We start from the raw sequence: 25184 nt of genomic DNA on the forward strand, positions 1-25184 counted from the left end.
TTGGTTTGGTATACTACTTAGTTTAAGTTTATTAGTATCATTCTCATTTCGTGTGTAATACAGCGTGTGTTGAATCGTGGGCGAATTATGTACAATATGTGCGAGTCTAGTGTATCTCCCGTCCAAATGTAGAAAACACTATTCTATTGAGACTAAGGAAGTTATAAACAACGTTTATTTGACTATCATTAAACGTGGTGCCAGCAAGCAAGCATCTTTAGAAGAAACAGCCACATTGACGAAAATTCCAACATCAACTGTATGGAAAATTGTGAATAATCTCATTTCAACAAGGAAAAATCAAGATCAAGATATAATACGGCGTAAAATTTAAAAATTATACTAGGAACAAAGCCTGCCTACATTGGATATTTCAATTAGGAGGCTTGAAAAAGATGAAACCGGTGTTAAATGTGGCAGAACTACCTTATGGAAGTGTATTCAACACATGGGTTTTAGATTTAAAAAAATTGACAAAAGGTCCGTTATAATGGGAGCTTTTAGAATTCGAAAATGGCTACTGGAATATCTAGAAAAAATTAGGATTTACAGCAAAGGCCAATTATTTACTTGGATGAAACCTGGTTCGACACTTATGATACCCCGGAAAAAGGTTGGGTTGACTCGCCTGATAAGTGTATAACAAACGCGTCATCAAAAAGAGGTAAACGAATAACTATTTTGCATGCTGGCTCTAAAGATAGTTGGATTCCAAATGTACTTTCTCTGTCTGCGAAAAATATTAAAGATTCTTCTGTGGATTACCATGAAGACACCACCGCTGATTTATTTGAAAGTTGGTTTAAAAACAAACTAGTTCCAAACATTCCTCCTAATAGCGTTATTGTAATGGATAATGCACGTTAACACAGTAGACAGTTGACTAAAACCCCTCCCTCATGTGACACATGGTTCTACATAGCTTGAACCTACACATGAATACGTCTGTGATAATTATGCAAGAAATCTAGGGCATAGAGTTTTACCACTTTAATCCCATTGAACATGTTCGGCACCAACTGAAATCTGCCATACGTCGTAACAATGTTTTTCCCCGTGTTAACTCCAGTGTCCTCAAACTTATAGAAACCGAAGTTTTTAACATCCCTCCACAAAGTTTGGCAAAATATCCATATTGCAAATAAATAGAACAAATAATAATTAGAACAGGCGATGATAGCGATAGTGATACTAATATATTTTGTGAATAATTTTAAGTAATTTAAGTAGGTAATAAAAATAATTTGTACTTTTATTTTAGATTTAAACATAAATATATACATAAATAAATAAATGTTGTTTAGTATATTTCCTAGCAAAAGCCCAAATAATTAAATTCTAAGCAAAGTATGGACCTGTTCGGCCATATTTCATTCTTACAGCTTGCTCTGTTCTTTCCTTAATTCGTATCAGTTAGTCACTTTCTTATATCTATGACTTTACCAATAAACAATGTAGTATAAACGTCTCTGTGGAAAGATACCATCCCGATTAAAAGCTAGAAATTTTAAAAGATTCCTTTGAACTTTTTCTAGCTGAATAATATATAGATTGAAAATAGATTGCCATATAATGACTCCATGCTCCAGCTAAGATCTAACATAATTGGAGTAGACTAGAGTGCCTTTAGTGCATGTTCGCCGGTAAGCTCACTGTTAAATTTAGTATCAAACAAAACTCCTAAATCTTTGGAGCCAAGCATGTTATGAGACTACTCTATGGCTGATACGTGCGAAAAGTACCTATTTCACGCTTTTTTTTGTGCAGAATAAGCCTCCTATTCCGTAAACAAGTCTTCCCGATTTGTTTAAGATATTCAGTGCGACACAACACATTTCAGTTGGCGAACTACTACATCTACTTTTAACGCCCACCTGTGCAATTATCATAATTATTGCAGTGCGTTGCATATTAATTAAGTAAATAGGGTTGTCTGTTTTATCGCAGCTCAAATTCCACTATAATCTCCGTTGTTTGACCCTCTAAATTACGAAAATGGTTTCCACGCCAAACGCTTTCACAAGCATACAATACAAATATCAATTCCAGCTCTATAGGTTATTTAAATTAAAAAAGAAATATGCCTTGTCGAAACGTGTTGGCGTTTTTGTTGCACACGTATGTAACTTAAAAATTAATCTGAGTCAAAGCAAATGTTCCACAAGGTCGGTTTTTAATCGAATTGAACCAAACCTAGAGCGAAAAATGGTCAAAAGTTCAACATGACCGTTTCTAATACCGCTGAAGCTTTGCAAAATAGCCATAGAATTATGAGACCTAAAAACTTGGGAACTGGAACGCGCAATTACTTTACATTAATTACATTTTACCGAAATTCTTCTACTTATTTTTTTTTTATTGTAAATGTGAAATTAACAACATTACAATTATGCCAATATTTGATATTGTATTACTATTTAATTAATTGTTGGATTATAGAAAAATGCGGACAACAAAAAATTGGAACATGTTTTGCTTTTCCTCAAAGGAGTGTAGAGTTTCTACATCCTTTCTTCGCCCAGAGATTTTATCCTTCAACGACGGAGCCTCGTGTCATATGCCATAGGGCTAAATCTACCGAAAAATGGAATAATAGTAATTAACATAAAATTTATACAAAAAATGTTGTTAATTTTATAATTACAATAAAAAACTAAATAAATTAAAGAATTTTGGTTAACTTGAAGTTTATTCGCTGCTTGTTCACACATTAGGGCTCGTAGTAGTGTTGTTGACTTCGTTAAAGGATTGCATTTAATTTCAGATAAAGTGAAAAAAAAATACAGCAACCTGGGGCACACGATACTGATAGTGCAGTTGGAACGCGGGACTCACGGCGGTCTTGGATTGAGCTTGGCTGGCCACAAGGACCGCAATTGCATGGCTGTCTTTGTATGTGGTCTGAATCCTAACGGGGCTGCCTTCAAGACAGGCTCCATACAAATTGGCGATGAAATACTTGAGGTAAAAAAAGAAAAATGCAAAAGTACAACATTGGTACAGAATTTCTGCACATTTTTTTTCCTGTTGCCTGATCTTTTTCAAGAGTTCATTCACAACAATTAACTGAAATATCTGAATTTTTTGACTCAAGTAACGGATTCAAAATGAAGCAGCATTATGCAAGAATAGTACAATATTATTTAAATTCATTTAAATGAGGGTCAAACTTAGAGATCATTAACCCTCACCTGCCTCATTGTATTATGCAGAAAACATTATCAGAGAAATATCGATCAAGCAAAAATTATTATTAAATTAAATTAAATTAAATATTTAATATTGATGATTTCGTTTCAATTTTTGTTGTAATATTCTGCAATTGTTACGTTTGGTATTAAATTCGGTATTTCTTATAATAAATGCAATATAGACACGAGTAAGAAAATAAAATGATGAAAAACATTGTTTTTAAAAGATTCAAGTTGCAGTTTAAAAAAAATGTATGTCCATATCGAATTATTAGTTTGCGAGAAAAATAAGTTTTGAATTGACCAAAATTTTTGTGGTGCTTTAATTTGCGATGTGATAAACTTCCGAAATAAAATAATCGAATTTTCAAAATTCTTTAAATACGAAACCTCCCTTTCAGCGGTACCTTTGTCCTCGCTTTTGACGGTATGCTGCGAACAAACTTCGAATCAAGAAAATCCCTAAATTATTTCAGATTTATTTTTAGAAAATTCACGCGAAATATGCCACAACGTTACGGGCCTACAACATTCGATTTCGCGTGAGAAAATCCGCAATACCTTTACGTTACAGATTTCTTGCATTGCGCCGCACAAGATAAGCGTCGCACAGTATTAACTTTATTGCTCGCGATCCGCGATAAAAGCAGTTTGTTGATAATAATCGCTGATAGGAATTATGTTTTTGTTTATTTTCCACAGGCGTTCGGAAAGCGAGGCGCGTCGTGAGTAGTTTTGAACCGGCGAAGGGTTTCACCATTACACGATTTAAATGCACTCAATTTATGAATTTCTTTCTCAGCTGCGTAGCCAGGTTAGTAATTTTTGTTTTTCTTTTCTGGTTTTAGGTGAACGGCGTCGTGTTGCACGGCCGATGTCACCTAAACGCTTCTGCCATTATTAAAAGTTTATCCGGACCAGTTTTTAAAGTGATTATCTTAAGGTAAACAAACCGCTTTGCGCAGAATATGGCAGAATACACAACAATCAGCACGTGTAAAAATTTTCACGTAGTTTATAAAATTGTACCTTGCTTATATATACATATAAATGCTTTTACCTCATATCTCCCTTATTAGTAAAACTAACCTGTTGCGCCTTTCATGACCAAGGCTACAGTTTCATTAAATAAAAGTTGGCACACAAACAGAACTGTCCCAGCTAAACTTTTTTAATTGTTGTTAATTTTTAAAAAATATACAGGGCGTTTTCTAAATACATGGTTTTTGGCAAACGATATTCCAATGATATGTAGTATGCATAATAAGTGGTTTTAGTATTTTCTTTTGCGTCATTATTATTATTATATAGCACTTATTGTCATAAAGTTCAAATACAATGTTATAAGACCAAAACATTCTACGAAGACAATAAATACAGTTTTCATTGCACAAGAGTAACCTCGCCGATGGAAAAAAGACCATTGTGATACTGAATACTCTCCCAAACTATAAACAATAAACTACTTAGACAACTTAAAACTTTACCAAATTCCAGCCTTAAAGGCAATTTTTTAAAAGCTTGATAGAACCAAAAAAAAAGGAAAAATAAAAGAAAAAACATTAACTAATTAAAAGAGTGTTGTACAATTAAGCAATCCTATTATTTCCTGTAAAACTGTTACAGAGAGATAAAGAAACCATCTCTTACCTATTGTTTTAGATACTTTGGTTCATTACATTTCTGGTTGAATTCGGATTTCTAATAGGAATTTCATTTAAAAAGATTTGGACTGCAATTTTTTCAAAATAGAGCTATCTGTTTCAAATGTTTTCAATTAGTTCATTCGCGGAGTAATGAGTAGCATAATTTCGAAAAAATAGATAATGTTCATCATTGAAAGTTTTTATCTTGTCTACGTAAAAATCAATTTGAAGAAAATTACGTCTCTTGTATTTTTCCCGTATCTCCTATGGTCTTAGCAATCATGTCGTTTAAATTAAGGTAGGTAGGTACAGCAATAATAATTATCATTATTTTGATGAACTATTAAAAATCTATAAGAATAGTTTATTATATCAACAATAAAAAAACAACGCATCAAATGTTATTTTTTCAACACCCTGTATTTCAAAAACGAAGCCACATTTTATACCGTTTTACATTGGCTTTCTCGCAAAATGTATTTGAAATACCTTTTATGAAAATACCTTTTTATTCAAAAGCTCATTCCGAGCCTAATAGAATTATTAAACGACCTACTACCTACAGGGCGCTCCATTAAAAAAAAAACATACACACACACACAAGTTTGTATAACAATATTTATGAATTTGAAGAGAAAACTCACTACGCAATAAATTTACATAAACGAACTACACAAGGTGTCAAAAATGCGAAATTTCCAAATTCACACTGCATCTAAAAATCCAAGGGAGGTATGATATTTCCGTTTGTGCTACTATAGAAAAGGAGCCTTGGCATCCTTGGTATGTTCAACAAAAGACACTCACACTTTTGGGTTTTAGAAACTGGCAATTTGTTTTGTTATAGTAATAAATCGTTAGTGGACTATAAATTCACCACATCAAAAAAGCATAAAATTTCTTACAAAATTATTTGATAAATACTACTTTCCAATTTTATTAGCCATAAACAAAATTTCAGATTTACTGCTATAACAGTTGAAAGGTATTTCCGATTTTTTTATCACCAAAATACCTCAAGAATCCAAAGGGTATGTTACATACAAACAGTGAGGTTGTTTGTTGAATTTAAGTTGATGTGTGGCAGAACAGTATTTTAAACATTCTATGGCCGCAACACAATTTTTAATACTTATTTTTAATTCTTTATACCTTGTGATTCAAGTTGAGTGCCCGATTAGAAGTTTTACAAAACTAAATACGTTTGTTTTTCAAATTTGGTATATGGCTTTTTGAAATATTTACACACCTGCAGGGTTGTTAATTCAACTCAAAGAAAACTACAGCACTGGAAATTGGAATGGTACGTTTTCCGGTTTTGCGCAAAATTCTGAGTAACTTTTGCTCACATTTCCCTATTACCCTCTCTGTCTCTTACTTCGAAAAAAAAAGTTTTTTTGCATAGAAACCACTTTATTGCAGATTAATATATTGTAAAGCGTACATTTTTGGGACACCCTGTATGACTTTCCATCAAATTCATGTATGGGTCATTTCGTTAAACGAATGTATTAGCTAACATCTCTAAAATTTTGAAATATCTTGCTCACTTACGCAAAACGATAAGCTATAAAGAGGTGTTTTCCCACAAAAAAAATATTTACTTCCGAAGTAAGGGAAGAAAATGTTAACAAAAGTTGCTCAGAATTTTACGCAAAACCAGACAGGTTTTCCTTTCGAATTTCCAATTAGAGTTAATTTGACAACACTACAGGTGCCTAAATATTGCAAAAAGGTGGCGCACTATAACCATGTAGCAAATTAAAAAAAACATTTAGTTCTCCAGAACTTCCAATGGGATACTCGATGTGAATCACCCTTTATTTTTCGATTTTGCGGAACCTTGTAAAGGAAGTTATGGTGTATTTCGTGTTTTCGAGTTGATTAGTGTAGGTTAACTAAACTAACTAAGTTAGAACTTCTGGAACGTAAAATGTTAATAATATGGACGTCCCGTATAGCCAAACTATTCGATTTGATTAAGAAATACAATATCATCGCCCAAAGGTCAATCCAATCATTTCCTATGCGTGTGATTATAGAACCCGCCATGCACGCGGGTCGTTAAAATAGCGTGCCTCGCTGCCTACAGTTGTTATGATTTCGGTATCATGTGGGAAGATATTTTCAATGTAAACACGATAGGACATCGTCTATTAATTTTAGCGTTGGTTTTGCATGTGTTTCCTAAATAATTTTACATACAAACGAATTAAAATCGCGGATTGTGAATGTTTTAAATTATTAAGTTTTCGTTTGTTTAATCATTAACAGGTAGACGCTAGAATAGTTTGTTTATTTTAAATTCACCGCATTTTTTCGTTCACCTTTAGTCAAGGTTTCGTTTTTTTTCCATCAACTGTTTTGATATTATTTATTTTATGATCGGGAGGAGTACAGTCTTTCGAGTTAGCGTTATTCATTGGGTTATCTAAATGTTAATTTTTTGCAATTTTTTGTTCAGGTAAATTTCACGTACTGTTTAATAACTAAAGAGCTAATTTTAGTTTTATGCTTTTAGGCGGAAAACTGCTATCGATGACATTGCCGTTAAACCAATCACCCAGTTTCCTATTTCATTGGCAGAGGAGGTAAGCTTGACTTATTTTTCTAAACCTTAATGAATAAATAGAGGTTATGTGCACTAATAATTGGTACACTGGAAATAATACATCGCTGGATAATTAACCACCAAACTTAAAAATAAACTGAATTGATCGATCCTTCGTTTAGCATAAAAGAATTTGCTATACAAATTAGAAACGTGTTTGTTTTGTTTTGGTGCATGCGCCAGTTTTCGGTCACTGGGTTTTCTTGTGTATACTTTTCTCAAAGCATATCGTTTTGGCTTTTGACGGCACTTATCGGATTAACCTGCCTACGGCAAGAAAACACATGACCAGTCGGTTTTATAGGACAGAGCATCGGGTATGGGACATAAATTATGGGGATGCTTTTTGCTTTATTTGAAGGTGCTTTTCTATCACAGTTTTTAATGGAATCAACCCATACTTTGGATTCTGTATCATGTGTATCGAAGCAAGTTTCATCTAAGTAAATTATACATCTATTTTCGGATTTATGCATTTTAATTTCCTGGACGTAATTAAATCTTCAAGTGCGCAAATCACATCTTACAAATAACTATGAAAGGTGGCACGGCTAATAATAATTATATTGGTTTCATCTTCTTGTAGCTTTCTTTTTAGTTTATCCAACAATCTGGGTTTGATATCGCTCAGATGGTGAGATTGAAAAAACTGCGTTTTTTTCTTTCATTCAATAATTCACTTTTGAAAATAGCCTGCATCGAAGATATTGGCGTTTTTATAAGTTATCAGGTTTCTTTTAAAGCTTATTGAATACCTACACTGATATCAGCCGCTACGTCTTCGAAGTCCCTGATAAAATATTGGCGCATTTTGTTCTAAAAATACATTTACGAGAAACATCAGGAATTTAATTTCTGTAATTTGTTTTAAGTGGTGGTATAAGCGCCATCTAATAAAAAAACTCTATAGTTTGATTTCGCTACCAATGAGAATTATTGTTATTTGTGGGAATAAATTGTTATTGGTGAAACTAATAAATAAATTATTAGAAAATGGCCGAAATTTCCGGATTTGAGTGCAAGAATTTATAAATACGAATTTAGAAAAAATAATAAAAATTTGAACACATTATTTTTTATAACATATTTGGTATTTGCACGCACAATTACTTAATAGTGCATGAAAAATGAATTATTTTTATGCTCTTGAGAAAGCATAGGTACGTTTTAAAATTTTTAAAAATCTTAGATGCAAGATTAATTTTTTACTGATTTTAACACTGCGATTATCAGTTGATCAAATCAAATTGATAATTGACATTGACCAAATCAATATTATCATGTAAAAAATATCAAGAAAACTAATCAAAACTTAAGGACAAAATTTTTATGCTTATATGTTTGTGTGTGTGTATATATATGTTTGTGTACGTACACGTATGGGAACTATGTGTACTGGTGTTGTACAGTAGGATCGGTCCCTGACGTTTCGCCAGCGTAACTCTACATTTGGTACACTGTTATCCTAGGAGTTTCAGGCATTCCTTATAATGACGGAATTATTTCAGTCAAACGCTGTAATTATTAAAATCATTTAGGCTACCCAGTTTGCCGGTTTTAGTAAATCATTGTAATTAGGACAGTGTTGCCAGTAGTACATGAAAAGGATTCAAATTAAAACGTAAACTCATTTATTATCAGTATGTAATTAAATCAGGAAAATGGAGACCAATGCAAAAAATTAAGTATGGTTCTGAGATTCTGAGCATACCTCAGTATTCATGTTATAAAAAAATCATAGAACGAACAGATAGCAACGAAACTAAATAATTGCTACATATAAAAATATTTTTAAAAAATTATGCGTTTGGACGAATAACGGTCTATGTTACAAATTTCCTATAATCTAGTTTTGATTAAAATAGGGCTCTAGTCTTTATTGTCTTAATAGTGTGGTAGATTGATTTTATAGGGAGATTGTGGTCATGGAGTATCACAAAAATATTAGCATTTTCCTGGACAAAGACCACAAATTCTACAAACATTACAGACCATTGGAGAGCAATAAATGTAATGTAGTGGTTTTCTGTCTGTTTTCCTCAATTATTGCTGTATTTTGACATAATATACATTTACCTCTTTAAGGCATGTAATGCATAACGCAAATTCTTCTTCAATGTTTCTATTTCTTCCAGATCCTCAGCAATTGAGTCAGCAATACATTCACATTTCCCCCTCGATTAGCTCTATACCATGTGTTTCTTCCCTTTCATCTTGCAGGTTTTTATTTTCCTTATGTTCTTCTTATAACATAGGCAAGTCACTTTATCCGAATCTCCAGGTAAATTCATAGTAGAAAATCCAGCTTTAGGGTCAACTCCAAATAATGCTTTATATGGTGAACGTGGTAGGAACTATTCTTCTAAAACTGCACGAAATAACATCCTAGTGACCAGTTTTTTGAACTGTGGTCGTAAAACCATGCTCTAAGCATATTTGCTACATCTTCATTACTTCTCTCTATGCTTCTTTGTGATTAGGGATGCCTTGGTTGACTCTTTTATTTATTAATATCCTGTATATTAAGGCATTGTTGAATTCTATCCTATACTTACTGTTTGTGACATATTTTCAATTTTATGTCAAAATTGTCATTTGCAGTTCCAAATGTATCTACCTGTTTCTCCTTTGTTATATATTCCAAATTGATTTCCTTTTCTATGTATGTATGTAAATAAATACGAAGGGCTAAAATTATATTGAAAATTTGAATGAATAACACGGTAAAAGGTTTTTTTTTTTTTCATGGAAACATCCCATTTTTATAATTTCCATCATATTTGGCACCACACAGGACTTCTCCTTTTCCAATAAACTTCTCCTATAACGTTTACAAACTTTACGTTTTCTTTTTTTGCTATAGTTATCTCATGCGAACTAATAATTTTAAAATAGTTGCTATATATTATTTTATAGGGGTTGAACTTGGAACAATTTTAACTGCTTTCATCTCCTTTTTTACAATTTATGTGGTTTATTGGTATTTTATTGCATTGTAAATTTAACATTGCAGAATAAATTTATTATTATTATTATTATTATTATTATTATTTTATATTACTATTATTACTATTACCACCTATTCAAAGAGTTGTAGATTTCGAAATATTTGCAATAAAACTTGTGAATAAAATGACATTTATCAAATATGTTGCATAATATTATTAGAACTATGGAAAATTTGTAATATAAAAAATTCGCTGATATAAACAAAATAATAATAAAAGCCAAAAATGTCAAAAATTATTTATTTTTTAATTGTTATGCTGTCCGTTGCATTTTTTTTTGCTAGTTTTGGCCTTATTTTTAATATTTTGACATAGAAGGTAGAAGTTAAATAAATAAAACCCAAAATAAGAATATACTTTTATATATAACAAAATTTTGGTTCAACAATGAGGCAACCAATAGTTAACAAATATATCACTCAAATTGAAAATATACAAAAACATTTTGTAAAATTTTTACACTTTTATGTAAATACTTTCTATAATAAACTGTAAACTGTAACTGCCGCAGAGTGATCCATTGGAAATATAATGTAATGGAATAGTTGTAGTTTATAGATGCTAGGATAATATTGTCTTGTAAATCGATGTTTTTTTGTTAGAGAATAAAGATCGTTATTATTATTATTATTACTATTGTTATTATTATTATTATTATTATTATTATTATTATTATTATTATTATTATTATTATTATTATTATTATTATTATTATTATTATTATTATAAGTATTATAACCCTAAGTATTATATGTTTAAGTAATTTAAATTTTCGCTTCATTTTCTATAATCTTCTATATTTTTCTAAAGAAAAGGCAGTGTCTTATACGTCATCCTATACATACTCCCAGTCTTAGAAATCGTATAGGTTGTTCGACCTTAACCTGCCTGTGTTTTTTTTTCGATTTAATTGTCAGAGTAGATGTTTTACATACCCAAGGTGCTATAAAATTTGTAAATTTGTTTACATTTTATTGAACCATTTGAATTTCTCTGAATGAATTACACAAATTCCGTTTTACGCAAAATGCCGACGATGAAAATGCGGGAAATTTTCATTCGGTTGCAAAATTAACTTTGTTTGGGAAACTCGGAAACGTAAATTAAATAGTTACGTGTATTTACTAATAATTATTCGTGAAGTGAACTAAAAACAATTTTCTGAACGTTGACGTCTGATGCTAATAGGATTTTTTTCACATTGATGAGGAGCACTTTTTTTTCATTCATCGCCTGCATAAAATTGAAAATCTAGAAAAATGTATTCAGTTACAGAACAAAACAATTAAACAATCGATAGAGAAAAAAGAAAGACAGAATTACGGCGGAAGAGTTAAAATGTTGCAATGAAATTCACTGTAAATTATTTTAAATTAACTTTACATTAACATTATACGGTTTGCACAATAAATTTTATTAAATTCTTTATTCGCATATTAAACAACAAAATATTTTATCCATAAATTCTATTTTTAATAAAATCGCCGCCAGTTATTGATTTATCTAACACAATAATGACTTGCTTGCATATTTATCCTTTCGCGGACAATTTTTATCTCAGAAAAGAAATATGTGTAGTTGAGGGGTCGAGTTACCTGCTAGCGAGCAAACTAATTTTGACGTAATCCTGTTGCTAAATTGTTATAAGTAATATGGGACACCATTATTGGGTTGTTATTATAAGTTCTTGTTGTTTTTTAATTGTTATTGTTTTAGTTTATCAATGTTGCAAACTAGGTTCGCAGGGACACAAATTTTAGTTTTTTTCTCTTATCTTCCGCCATTTAGCCTATACTCTATAACCTTATTAAAAAAAACACACCGTACAGCCTAATTTTTTTTCAAAGAAACTTCCACAGGCCATTGTAATACTTTTTATAAAACTTCTAGATTTCTCCTGCGTCGGTTTTTGTTGAGTCGAAGTAGCTAACGAGTCATCCGAGACGGTGTTTATGCCCCTCATTTAGCTCCGCCTCCCTCAAACAATAGAAAAGCAAGTACAGAGTTAATTGCGAACCAGTTTCAGTCAAGCTCTGAAGAAGCCAACAGGATGATTGGCAAAACGTTAGCTAGTTCGAATCAACAAAAACCGACGCAGGAGGAATCCAGAAGTTTTATAAAATGTATCACTGTACAGGCTGCTTGTTTATATTTTACACCAGCCTTTTTATCTATTATTTTTTGATAATTATAATTATAATATGACATAAAAAATTAGTTCCAAATGTTTCTGCCTAATTTCAAGAATATACAGATTTCCTAAATTACTAAAAATTAAATAGAATCAATATAGTCATGGATTCTTTTAATATTCGCATAAAGTCGCACAATATTAGCTTTTTCTTCTTCTAAATACGCCATCGTAATTAACAAGTTTGACAGAAAAATTACAATCACTGATATCCACGGTTATCTAAATTTGCAAATAAATGAATATTAACAGATAGATGTGGTTATCGCTCTGTTATGTCTTTCCCAATCCTCATAATTAATTTATTAGTTTTAATAAATTTAATAACGATCTGAGTTTTTACTGACTTGATTTTTTTGTTAAAAATAAACTAGCAAACATGGAAAATTGAAATGACACTTTTACTTATATGATACTTTGATTCTGCAATTGTTATACAGATTTTATTTATTTATTACAGATTTTATTTAAGTTTTACTCATTTCATCTGAAATGTATAATTTTAAAAATATTGGAAAAACGACTAAAGATAATATAGGCAAACTTTTCAATAACTCTTATGGAATAAATTCAAATATAGTGGGTGTTATATTTAAAACAATGCAAGTTATGTTATTTTGATAGGTTTCCAACTCAGTTTTGTCTATTTTTCACTCGGTACGAAGATCCACCGAACCATCCGGTACTACAGTGTCATTTTCTTATCTACCTAGATTGAATAATTAGTAACAATAACAAGCGAAGGTCGGTAACTCGAGTGTTTTTATACGTTATGGCTAATACGGTTTTTCGTATTTCTCGAACTACATCTATAATTTTCTGTGTTCTATTTTGGAAAATCCTTTTTTGCATTGTTCGTAGTTTAATTTAGTAATTATACCTGACACCCGAACAAATATTTGCGGCAAACGTAAAACGCTTACAAGAAACATTTGCCGGCTTACGGGCGCGACTTCACATCGTTCATTGTCATTTTTTTTAGTTGATATCTAGATTTTTACGTGGCGGGAATTGTGCTCTCCATTGATCGGAATATTAATTTGGTGATGATGGTGATTATTAATGTTATGCCTTCGTCCATTATTCGCAAACTGAGTTACAGGCGAAGCAAGAAAGAAAAGGTATCTTTGTAAATACTGTAAAACTATTCATGCTGGTATAGGATTTTTCATTATTTCTTCGACATATTTTGAAAAATGTGGTCTCAGTTATTTTTATTCGATTTTTTTTTTGCTGTTTTGTCAAAATTTCATTAAGCCTCTGCAATTGTGACGCTAATTTTTACCATTACGTGCAATTTGCAAGCGTTATGATGTCTGCGATAACCAGTCTGATCCGCATAGACTGACATATTTAAAAGCGGAGTTCACTAATGGCATGCGTCAATGCTTGGACGGACATCTCTTTACTGTATCCAACTAACATTTTTTCTTTTATAATGGTAACGGTTACGCTTGGATTACCTATTTTAAAAAACCTGAGAACTTACCAGTTGTTCTTATAAAACCGCCGTAACACTTAAATGGCGAATCTTATAAAGGTTACGGTGACCAAATTTTTGTCCTATATAAAACTGTTACTCTTCATTTATTTGTAACTAAGACATTGCCCTTACCTCTATAAACCATAAAGAGTTTCATAGCATCAGAGAATTCAAATTCGTTCCGCATCAAGCAAGAAACGCTCAATTTTCGCATGAACTTTTTGTATATAATTTGCTTATATAATTTATTTCGAGTCGTTGTCATCGTATTTTGCTTTTATTCTTAAGTTGAAAACAATGGATTTTTACTTTGACGTATTATGAAAATTTCTAAATAAATATTATGACTCAAAAGTTACGACTACTTAATTTTATTTGGTATCAAAAATTTATCGAATAATTTTATATTTTACCCTTTCTAAAACTAATTTTTTGCAAAAACCTAAAAGTTAAAATTATGCCTCATAATTTTTGTTGAAATTAAAATTGACATAATTTTTTAATTGTTTATTTTTTAAGTAATATGTTTTGAAGTTTTAGGAATATTGCTTAATTACGATATTCTTCTATTTTTATGCCAATTCGAAAAAACATAACAGTGCCCTCCATATAAATGGACGCCATGTTCACCAGCTTCGTTTTTTAAAAACTTTTAGTTTAAACTTGGTTTTATATGGCCTGTCAAATATTATTAAACACATTAGAAACATATCTTATCAATATCAATTTTGATTATAAGTTACCAAAATTAATAAAATCTCAATGTCAAATGTCAATTATGCAATCATGCATATCCAATTTTTCATTTGTTGTTTCTTTATTTGTTCTTCAAAGAATTTAATTTGTTATATATATTGACGGAAAGTTTATAATTAAAGTAAAAGTGCCTTTTAAAATTGTCAATTGTTAATGAAGTTGGGAAAAGAGCGCCGTCTCTGGTTTTTAAGAAAGCTACAAAATCTTTTTACAAATCCTGAAGTAACCATCACGATTTTAATTTTTACGGCATTTTGTTAAGTTTTAACTATTAAACGTGGAAGATTCAAAGACAATTTTCGCGCTTATAAATGGAGAAAGTGGAGAAAATATAGAATCAGCTTCTTTCAAACTCTTTGGAGCACCCAATTGCCGAGATAAATGCTTTTCTATCTAAAAAATAGTTCAGTGAGCCATGACTTTCTTAAACAACAATGTTGTTTCATATAGTAAACGTCTTTGATGGCCACAAAGTGATGAATAAAATCTAGCGATCATCAAGCCTTATTCCTGTAGTACTATACTCCTCTTTATGAACAAATTGTTCTTTAAAATACCACGATGTGCCCAGGGGTTTACCTTTTAATCATAAAATTTGTTTGTTATTAAAAAAAGATTTTTAAAAGCAACTTTAGCCATAAGTAATAAAATATTTGAATCTAACTTCAAGCGTGTCTAATGCATTGCTCATTTGCAATACAATATTTTATTTTTTATATTTACAATAAAATATTGAGTAGATCTTCAAAACACATAAGAATTCAGATTTCTTTGAAAACGTTCTTGGCAGCATTTTGTTAATACAAGGAGTTAAAAACTCGCTGTTTGTTGAATTCTTGATTTTGAAGCTTCGAAAATGCCAAGTGGCAGAATATTTCCAACATTGTAATCGGAATTCAATAAAAGAACGATTTTAATGTCTTCTTTTTTGATCGTCAATCCGGTTTGCCAAACGTAGACGTGTCTATTATCATAAAATTTTTATTAAATTTTACGATATTATGTCAAAGTGTTTTGCGCTCTGAGATAAAATTATACGGGCGTTTTCAAACGTCGGTTATTCGTTTTTATTATACGTAACAGGTTAATATAAAATAAAGCTATAAAACCACGTTTTCTGTCCCGAAGTGTTTTAAATTTAAATACACCATGCACCCCCTCCTAGATGTTAGATGTTATCTTCCGTAAAAAGTTCTGTGTTCTAAAATCCAAAATATAGTACTCAAATTTACAATACCTTCTACGTTCACATATGAAATTACATACATTCATATTGAAAATAATTATTAATTTTTGAAATGCATTTCTAGATGCAGTAACAGTGCAAAGTTTAATGTAGTTATGTGTAATCTAAGATGCACTGACAAACTAATAAATGTTTGATAGCAACAAATGAATGTTCGATAGCAACAAATGTTTGACAGTAACTATCAAAAGGCGTTAGAATTTTACCCATAAATATGATAGTTAGAGAAAGTTAAAAAAAAACCAAAGAACAGCGACAATTATTTTTAATAATTGTTACGAAAATAATGATTAAGTTGAAGAATACTGGAAGTTTTAATAATAAGTTTGATGCAAAATGCCGATGATAATACCCAGCTTGAAGCAATTTTGCGCGTTGAAGTCAACGTGTCATGGGGCACTATATAAACAGATTAATAAGACCTTTTTTGTCAAACCATGAATGCCGAAAGTTTTTGTTGTTACAAACACACACTTATGACTTCATGAACTACCCATACAAAACGTGTACTTGAAGGTGGTAGACAATGATTCTGTACAAATTCTAAAAGATTGTAGAACATTTCGCCAGAAAAAAATAATGGTGCTATGGTACAGCCGATGAAGATGATGAAGTTGATATCTCAATCGTGTTTCCAAAAATCTAGGTTTGAGTACTCGTTGTTTAAGTGCGGAAAAAAATCATCCATATTATTATACTCCGGTTCAGCAGTTATTGCCTCAAGATTCACTTACCAGCTCGCGTACAGTTTGATCAATTTTGACAGAATATGCAAATCGCATACCCAAATTTCCTTAATAAGATTCTTTTTACCGACTATGCTACATTTACATAATCAGGAATCTTTAATTCAAAAAATAATCATTTGTGGGATGCTGTAGAAGACAGACATTTTCAACATAAGTTTATGTCTTTATGTCTTATGTCTTTGAACATAGCAGAAAAGTTCCAAATTAAAAATTTGGATAAGTTTGACTCACTGTCTTGGCGTTTGGAGTTTTTTAGCTGTCTTTGCAAGCTGTAAAATTTTAACAAACTCTCATTTGTTTTCTAATTCCACAGACTTCCGAAGAGCATTTCAGCGCCAGCTATCCAAACGTCCGCACTGTCGCTGTCAAAAAGGTACGTAGCATATTTTCGCCATTGTTAATTTTCGAAGAACTGATTTTCTCTAAAGTTTCATAGCAAAACTTTTAGTGAGTTGAATAAAAACGTCCTAATATCGAACAACGGATATTTTTAGTACATACAATGGTATTGTTTTAGATTTTGTTATTCTTTGACCCAAAGGTATAATATGTGTTTTCGGTAAAATTCCTGGTCAATAGCCTTTCTCAAAAAGTTTTTGGATGTAACGTACTGCTAACTAAACTAAGTAAAATTTGTTTTAACATTAGGAAATAAAAATAAATTGTCTTAACCTTGAACGTGAATATCCAGGTGAAAAGGTATTTAAAAAAGTTGGACGTGATGCACATAATTGATGTAGCATAAACATTTACATCACAAAATGTAAAAAAAGCAAAACAATTTCTGAAAGTGATTAAAACTGTCATTATGACAGCTGACGAATACGAAAAAATGCGAAGAAAAAAATGCAAGCATTGTTGAATGACAAAAAATCATACATAGAAAAAATAAGCAATAATAATAATAATACTAAATAATAATAAATCTATACAAATACGAAAAGTGTTACTACCAAAAATGTATGCCCTCCTTAAAGTACAATCAATCGATCAATTGCATCATGTGTTCAATCACGCCACACTCCAATGGGATAAGATACAAAAAAATTACGGATATTCCGAGAGATGAAATATTAGAAGCAGTAAAAACAACCTTGAATTTAACTTATTTCCTTTACGAAAATAGATTATATAAATAAATTGACGGCTATACCATGAGATCTTCTGTCTCGAGGGTTGTGGGCCAGATAGTAATGGAAGAACTTGAAGAGACTGTTCTGGAAAATGATAACTTCGAAATTCCCTTCATCATAGCAGCGATTTCAATAGATAAAGATCAAACGTTGCTAGAGAAATTTAACAATGTCCACAAAAAATGCAATTTACCCATGAAGTGGAAGAAAATAACAAAATCAACTTCCTAGATATTACGTTACACGATATCACTAGCGAAGTTACGACAGAATGGTTCTCTAAAAAAACTTGGTCACCTTGATACCTAAACTATAATTCTCACCACCCTATTAACCAAAAAAAATCTGTCGTAATTAGTTTGGCCGATCGGGCTATAAACTGGTCAGACGTAGAGTTTAGAGAAAACGCCACAAAAAAAGCAAAGTCTGCACGACTAAAAAATAATTACCCCATAAAACTAATTAACAATATTTTCGAAAAAAGATTTCGTTTAATATGTAAGTAAGTTATTAAGTAATAAAAAAAATATATGATAAAGAAATACACACTATATCTCACTACCATATATTAGCGGTTTATCTCAACCAATTAATAAACTTTTCAAAAAATATAATTTAGAGGTTTGCCATAAGGGTTACAATCTAATATCCCAAACATTTTCTAAACTCAAACTAAAAACAAAAGAAGTAATGTTGTTTACGAAATTCCTTGAATAATGGAAATAAATCCTATATCCAGCCAATATCTTGAAAACCGAATATATATATATATATATATATATATATATATATATATATATATATATATATATATATATATATATATATATATATATATATATATATATATATATATATATATATATATATATATATATATATATATATATATATATAATTAGAAGGATAATGATTTCGCCAATGTCAATCAATATTAAAATATTGATTATAAACCGATTTAAAGAAGTAACTTCACACCCTGTACTTTGAGTATCTGGTTAATATTAAATTTTCTAATTTAAATTGGTTCAGGAATATCATTTTAAATTTAGTTACAGTTCTTTCAGAAAGTTCTTATTCTCTTGTCGTAATGGCCCCCGGTGGCGTTTTCAAAAACTTGCTTAAAGGTTTCAATTCTTTAAGAGCTGCAGTTTTAAAATATCTTCTCTAAATATTTAACCGAAATTTGGACACAATTTATCGTTGCTAATCCAAATTATTGAATTTAGATAATTTATTCAATTTAACAAAGAAGTTTTGTTTTTATTTTATAGGTTCGAATTCTCTTGTCGAAAACGAATTCTCTATTTTTCTCTCACTCTAGAAGTAAATATTTTCCACAACATAGATTAGATTAGTGGCGTCGGAGCCTCTGTACACGTATCATTATTAAATGAATATAATCGACTGTTTCCAGGAAGAGAAACTATTAGCGTCGGAAACTCTTATTTTTCTAATGCCCGCCATTAAGTATTTCGTGTGCACGTCTCACATTTCATTTTTGGGTCAAATCAGTTGCCAACCAACAATTTACAAATAAGGACGTGAATTTACTTTAAACAGAACAACACAAATAAAATTCTTTAAAAAGTAATTCTTGTCTTTGAACAAACAAAAAAAAAGTAAATTAATAGAAATTCTAGAAATATAAGATAAGCTATATTTCCTTTTGACGATTCAACGTATAGCGACTAATAAACCTCAGATATGCTTCGTTGAATATTCTATTAAACGAAAGAACGAACACTCTACCATGTTCGACAAAGGATCATGAGGAAACAAACTAATAATCACTTATACTAATCCTGTGAAGTCGGTGCTTGATGTTAATTAACTGCAACGCAAATTTATACCTGGCATCCACAGTTCTGTCACTCATCCCATGACCCTAACCTATTGATCAAAAAAACAACTCGTTGTATAATCAAATTTGACCACATTGATGAAGTATCGAAAAATTCTTATATTGTAAACCAAGCTTAAAAAATATGCCACAAAAAACTTCAAAAAATTGTACCTAGAATCTGACATGATAAGTAATAATTAAATTATAATATAATAAACTGCATTTAGTCATGTTTTTAGAATATTTGGCTTTTATAATTTTTGGGTGCTAATTTGAAAGATTTGATCACAGTGCGGCATAGTTTTACAGTCTAAATCATAGATTTTAGACAACAACGAAGTGCAATTTTTATTCAATTTGTAATTTTTTTTGTTTTTAATCAGATTAGGTACTTTGGTATATGAAATATTTTATTGAAAAAACTTGTGTTGCTTCTTTTGCGTTTGGAGCCGTTGTTTTTGTTGACTTTTGTTTTATTTATTTATTTATTCTTTTTTTAAAGCAGGCAAACCAAAGCTTGGGCATTATGATAATCGAAGGGAAGCATGCAAAAGTCGGACAAGGTATCTTTATATCAGACATACAGGAAGGCAGTTCTGCGGAAAAGGTATTGTAAAATTGCTAGAATCTTACACATAAACAAAGTAATTATTAATATGTTGTCGGTAGCTAACGAAAGCGTTTATTTTATTTGTGATGACCTGCGTTATATGTAAAATTATTAGAAATTGCTGATATCGCCGATTAGGTATGATATACCTAGTGTTTTTTGTGGTTTCAGCGTAGTGTAAAAATTATGTAGTGTAGTATATAAAAAGGAATCAAATTGTCAGCCTGTAGAAAATACATGATTTTCTAATTTTCTTGTGTTAAAATAACCAACTCCAAGTGGTGGTTCGTTGCTTAAAAAAATGTCCAAAATACAAAAATAATTTGAGTTTTGTGAAAATGTAATCTAATTTTAATTTCTCAAATACATAAGAAAGATTTTAATTGTATCAGCGAATCTTACCTTACCTTATCTTTTCAAAACTGGCATTCAAAAAGTGCCGAACAGAAACTAACTAACACTATTATTAAGTTATAGCCACTTAAAGTTATTAGATAAGAATTTTTGGTCACCCTGTATATAACGGAACGGCTTTCATAATTGAGATATAGAAAATGGTTTACGATACACAAACTTATTTTGCTCGTAGAATCCAAATGCTATGCTATGATTTAAAAAATACTACTGATCATAATAGCACTCCACATATAGCATATTACTTTTTGAAAACCTTTTATTGTGACCACAATATGTGCTGTATAGCGTGAACAACCTTGTATATAGAAACAAATTAAGAATTTAATTTTATTATAAGCAAACAACACATAACGGAAATATGCCTTGGGTTAAATTTGGTTGTGTATATTTGGAACACATAAAAAGTTCCTCATAAAAAGCACATTGATTTTATCCTTCAAATAAGTTTCTCCTTTAAAAAAAGAGATTTTGTTAGATTAATATGTCATAAGATTAGAAGTGCTTTCAAATACTAGAAATATACTATATGAAAAAATAAGAAACCTACAATTCTATTCAAAAATAGTTAATAAAAAAATAGTAATAATATTATGAAATTATATATATGTATTTATCGAGCAATTACGATGGTAGTTGCTTTTGTTGCGTTTGTTTCTGAATGCATGATGGTATGTAGCTAGTCAAGACTGTCGCTGTATAGTTTAGTGCATGGCATTATACTTATATTAAACATGTTGCGAATGTGCTAAACAACTTTCTTATTCTATTGATAGTTCCGAAACGAAATTTTACAATTATTTTAAATCGCTTTCAAGCAAAGACCCAATAGATAATCATAAAATAAAAGTGTTCGTGTTCAAATAGTTGTAACGCTATATTTGAACTAAAAAAAAATGTTAGTTCCTTATTGGAAAGTATAAAGAAGACAGAGAGAAAACGTCCCGAGAAGTCGATGATAAAATTAAGCGAAGGAGAATAAAAACACCGTGTTTATTAATTTATGGTTAAAGAGTTTTGTTTTGGTTTTGTTATTTTTGAAAACAAGTCTGTTCTTATATGGATATTTACTACGTTTAGGATCTATAACCTTAATTTGCAATTTTTTTTCTTTAATTGTAAATATAAAATTAACATTTTTATGATTTATGGAATTATTTTTAGGGTTTAGGATTACTATTTAATTAATTGTTTGGTAATCGAAAATTGCCTGGAGCTAAATATGTTTTGGTTTTCCTCTCTTTCTTGAGTTTTATCAGCCTGACGCAAAGGATGGGAGAAAAAGAAAATGGGCTGAAGTGCCCTGGCCAGATGTTTTTCCAGCTTGCATAATGGTGAGTTAAAGGCGCTTACGATTGGACGCAGGGGAACGCCGTCCTTATGCATCTTTGGGAGCCCGTAGAATTTTGGGCAACGACTCGATTTTTCCCTCGGAATAAGTTTCTTCTTTGTATCCTCGTTTATTGATGAATCGAGAATTTTGGACTTAGTTGTTTTTTCCAGATATGTCGTGGGAGCTCTGGTGACTAGTTTGTATATTGGGTCATTCAAAATATCCTCCAATTTTGCCTTATAATCCGACGTATTCATGACGACAGTGGCATTTCCTTTGTCTGCTGGCATTATTAGAATATTTTCGTTTTTGTTTAGATTCCTTAAGGCTTGCATTTCTTCTCTGCTTAAGTTTGGTTGCGGTGGTTTTGACTGTCTTAAGACTCTGGCGATATCTTGCCTAATTAACTCCGCATCTTGTTCGTCTATGGTGGAAAGACTTGCTTCGACTTTGGAAACGATCTCTTTTTGAAGCTATTGCATAGTTAAATCCTTTATTCAGTACGCTGACTTCTATATCGGGAAGATGGTATGCTGAAATATTATGAACTGTACTGCTTCAGTTTGTATTTGACACTTGACCTGATTGAAATTTGACTGAAGGATTTCTAGTTTCTTCTACAGTTTTTTTTCTCAGTGCGCCATGATGTTAATAATTCTATGCGGTCCCACAGCAACTGATGGATCTTTTTGCTCAGTTGCAGGTGAAGTCTGAGAAGTTGTAGCTCAGTCTCACTAATTTCGTACCGGGTCCGCCTGATGTGGTCTTGGAGTATGGCCTTGCTAGCTTTGTCCAGGATAGCTTGTGTCTGTCTAGTGCGTGTGTGATAAGACAACCTTGTAAATGTTGGCAGCACGTTCTGGTTGCGGCAATTTGTAGCAAAGGACTACCTCCACTTATATATATATATATATATATATATATATATATATATATATATATATATATATATATATATATATATATATATATATATATATATATATATATATATGATGGCACTATATTCCGGGATATCCGTTCGCTTGTTGAACTCTCAAGTGTTCTCTCTCAGTGTTCGAAGTGTTTTCGGAGCGCGAGCATTGAAGATGCCAAGTGAGATTTTGGCGAAACGTCTGCAGGATTCCAGTCGGAGTTCAACAAGCGAACGGATGATATCCCGGAATATAGTGTCATCACATTTCTCCATCCGTGAAAATATATATATATATATATATATATATATATATATATATATATATATATATATATATATATATATATATATATATATATATATATATATATATATATATATATATATATATATATATATCCAATTTCGGACCCGGTAAAACATATACCTATTACATATGTGGACGATTTTATATTTTGTTTATGTTCTTTCTAAACAGCGATTTTCACACACTTAACTCGTTTTTCCAGAACATTTGACGAGATCGAAGCATGTTTTGCGGTAATACTGCAGTAAAAATGCCGCATCCAAACTTATTGACGATCTGTCAGCAGCCATGTTGGTTGTTGAATGTCGCGAGGTCATTGGTTAAAATCTCCGGCAAGCCCATATGGAATGAACCTACTCAAAATTTTTTTCATGGTTGCTTTATAAGTTTCTGTTTTATCGGCATAGGCAGGGTGTCTCTATCTCTAGTAGCTATATGGTTGCAACATATAATGGAGCTCATATAAGATTATTTTGATTCTAAATAACCTCTTCCCGCTGATTAATTTTCATCAACTTCCTGGGACACCGTGTTTCAGTCTGGCATTATATTTATATATTTGCACATTATATAACTTCATTATTATTAGGTCGATACATACTCATTTTTTCTAATGTGCGAAAGTAATTAATTATTTTCGTCTAATTTAATTAGGAAATTGATATTGCCACGCAGGTTACAAGTTGGTACCACGCAAAGATTATTGTGTTTCGGAACTGTCGTAGATGTATGTAGGGCTTCAAGAGTTTCGGTAGGGTGCTTTATTTTAGTTGTTCGTGTGACTTGCTCAATGTTTCATTTTTATTTTTTGAAGGCTGGCCTTGAAATTGGAGAAATGATCCTGGCTGTCAATAAAGATTCGTTAGTCGGCGCTAGCTATGATACGGTAAGTAGATAGCAGTTAGGTTCCATTCTACTAAATTATTTAATCGGTAAGATGAAAAAATTATAAAAATTACTCTTGAACTTTTCAATTTTTTCAAGAACTGGTAATACCCAAAATTTTTAAATAGACTATAAACATTATTTAGTTTAATTTGTGTATGTGTTATCCTGCTTATAGTGACAGCTTTCGTTCGGATATTATTTAAGTTCTTGTTCTATGAAATTGCTTGTGGTTTTGATTTGTATGCAGCGATATTGTTGAATGCGCATAGAATTGTTTCACCGGAATGATCAAGTTAGATAATGGCATGTATTTAAGTGCAATGGGAGCATTAAAAACTAAGGACATGTGAATATAGTACAACTATTTAAGTACTTGTTTGCCCTTTAGACTAGATCATCTTGTTTTACTCTAATTAGTTAGAGTTTCGAAAGAAATATTAGAGTACAGTACAGATTATTTTTCCTACAAGTTTATTTTCATGAATTGAATTTGGGAATCGAGTTATAATTGCATAAACGTTTTTTCCAAAATAGTACTATATTTTGAATTATTTTCAGGCATGTTTGCAAAAATTAGCAGGAACGTACATAAACAATTAAATTTTAATTACTTGCTCAAGCCTCCGATCCACGTCGAGCCATAATATATCTTATATCCCATTCCAAAATTTTATCGCAAAAGCTTATAAAAAAACATACCCAACAAATATATCTCATTATATCGTGATGTCCTCTACAGGGTGTTTTAAATTGGACGCTTTTAAACGAAAACTAATGTTGGTGCTTGGAATTCCATTTTCATAAAACACAAAAAAGTTACTTTACCCTTACAGGGTATAGGTCCTAATACAAATTA

General features: G+C 31.0%; 1 protein-coding gene across 2 annotated transcripts in view; it reads left to right on the top strand.

Annotated features, from left to right (window-relative positions):
• The window catches only part of LOC132708127 (uncharacterized), a 175314-nt gene that overhangs the window by 140180 nt on the left and 9950 nt on the right, over positions 1-25184 (top strand). The window contains exons 21-26 of one of the 2 annotated variants that reach the window (XM_060680256.1): positions 2765-2964; positions 4040-4134; positions 7359-7428; positions 17195-17254; positions 20363-20467; positions 24255-24326. In XM_060680256.1, coding sequence (XP_060536239.1) covers positions 2765-2964; positions 4040-4134; positions 7359-7428; positions 17195-17254; positions 20363-20467; positions 24255-24326 — 602 coding nt within the window. The remainder of the gene's footprint in view (positions 1-2764; positions 2965-4039; positions 4135-7358; positions 7429-17194; positions 17255-20362; positions 20468-24254; positions 24327-25184) is intronic. The other variant, XM_060680257.1, reaches the window with a different exon arrangement.

Source organism: Cylas formicarius, unplaced genomic scaffold, assembly GCF_029955315.1.
Source record: "Cylas formicarius isolate icCylForm1 unplaced genomic scaffold, icCylForm1.1 PGA_scaffold_10__41_contigs__length_53128322, whole genome shotgun sequence".
Lineage (NCBI taxonomy): Eukaryota > Metazoa > Arthropoda > Insecta > Coleoptera > Brentidae > Cylas > Cylas formicarius.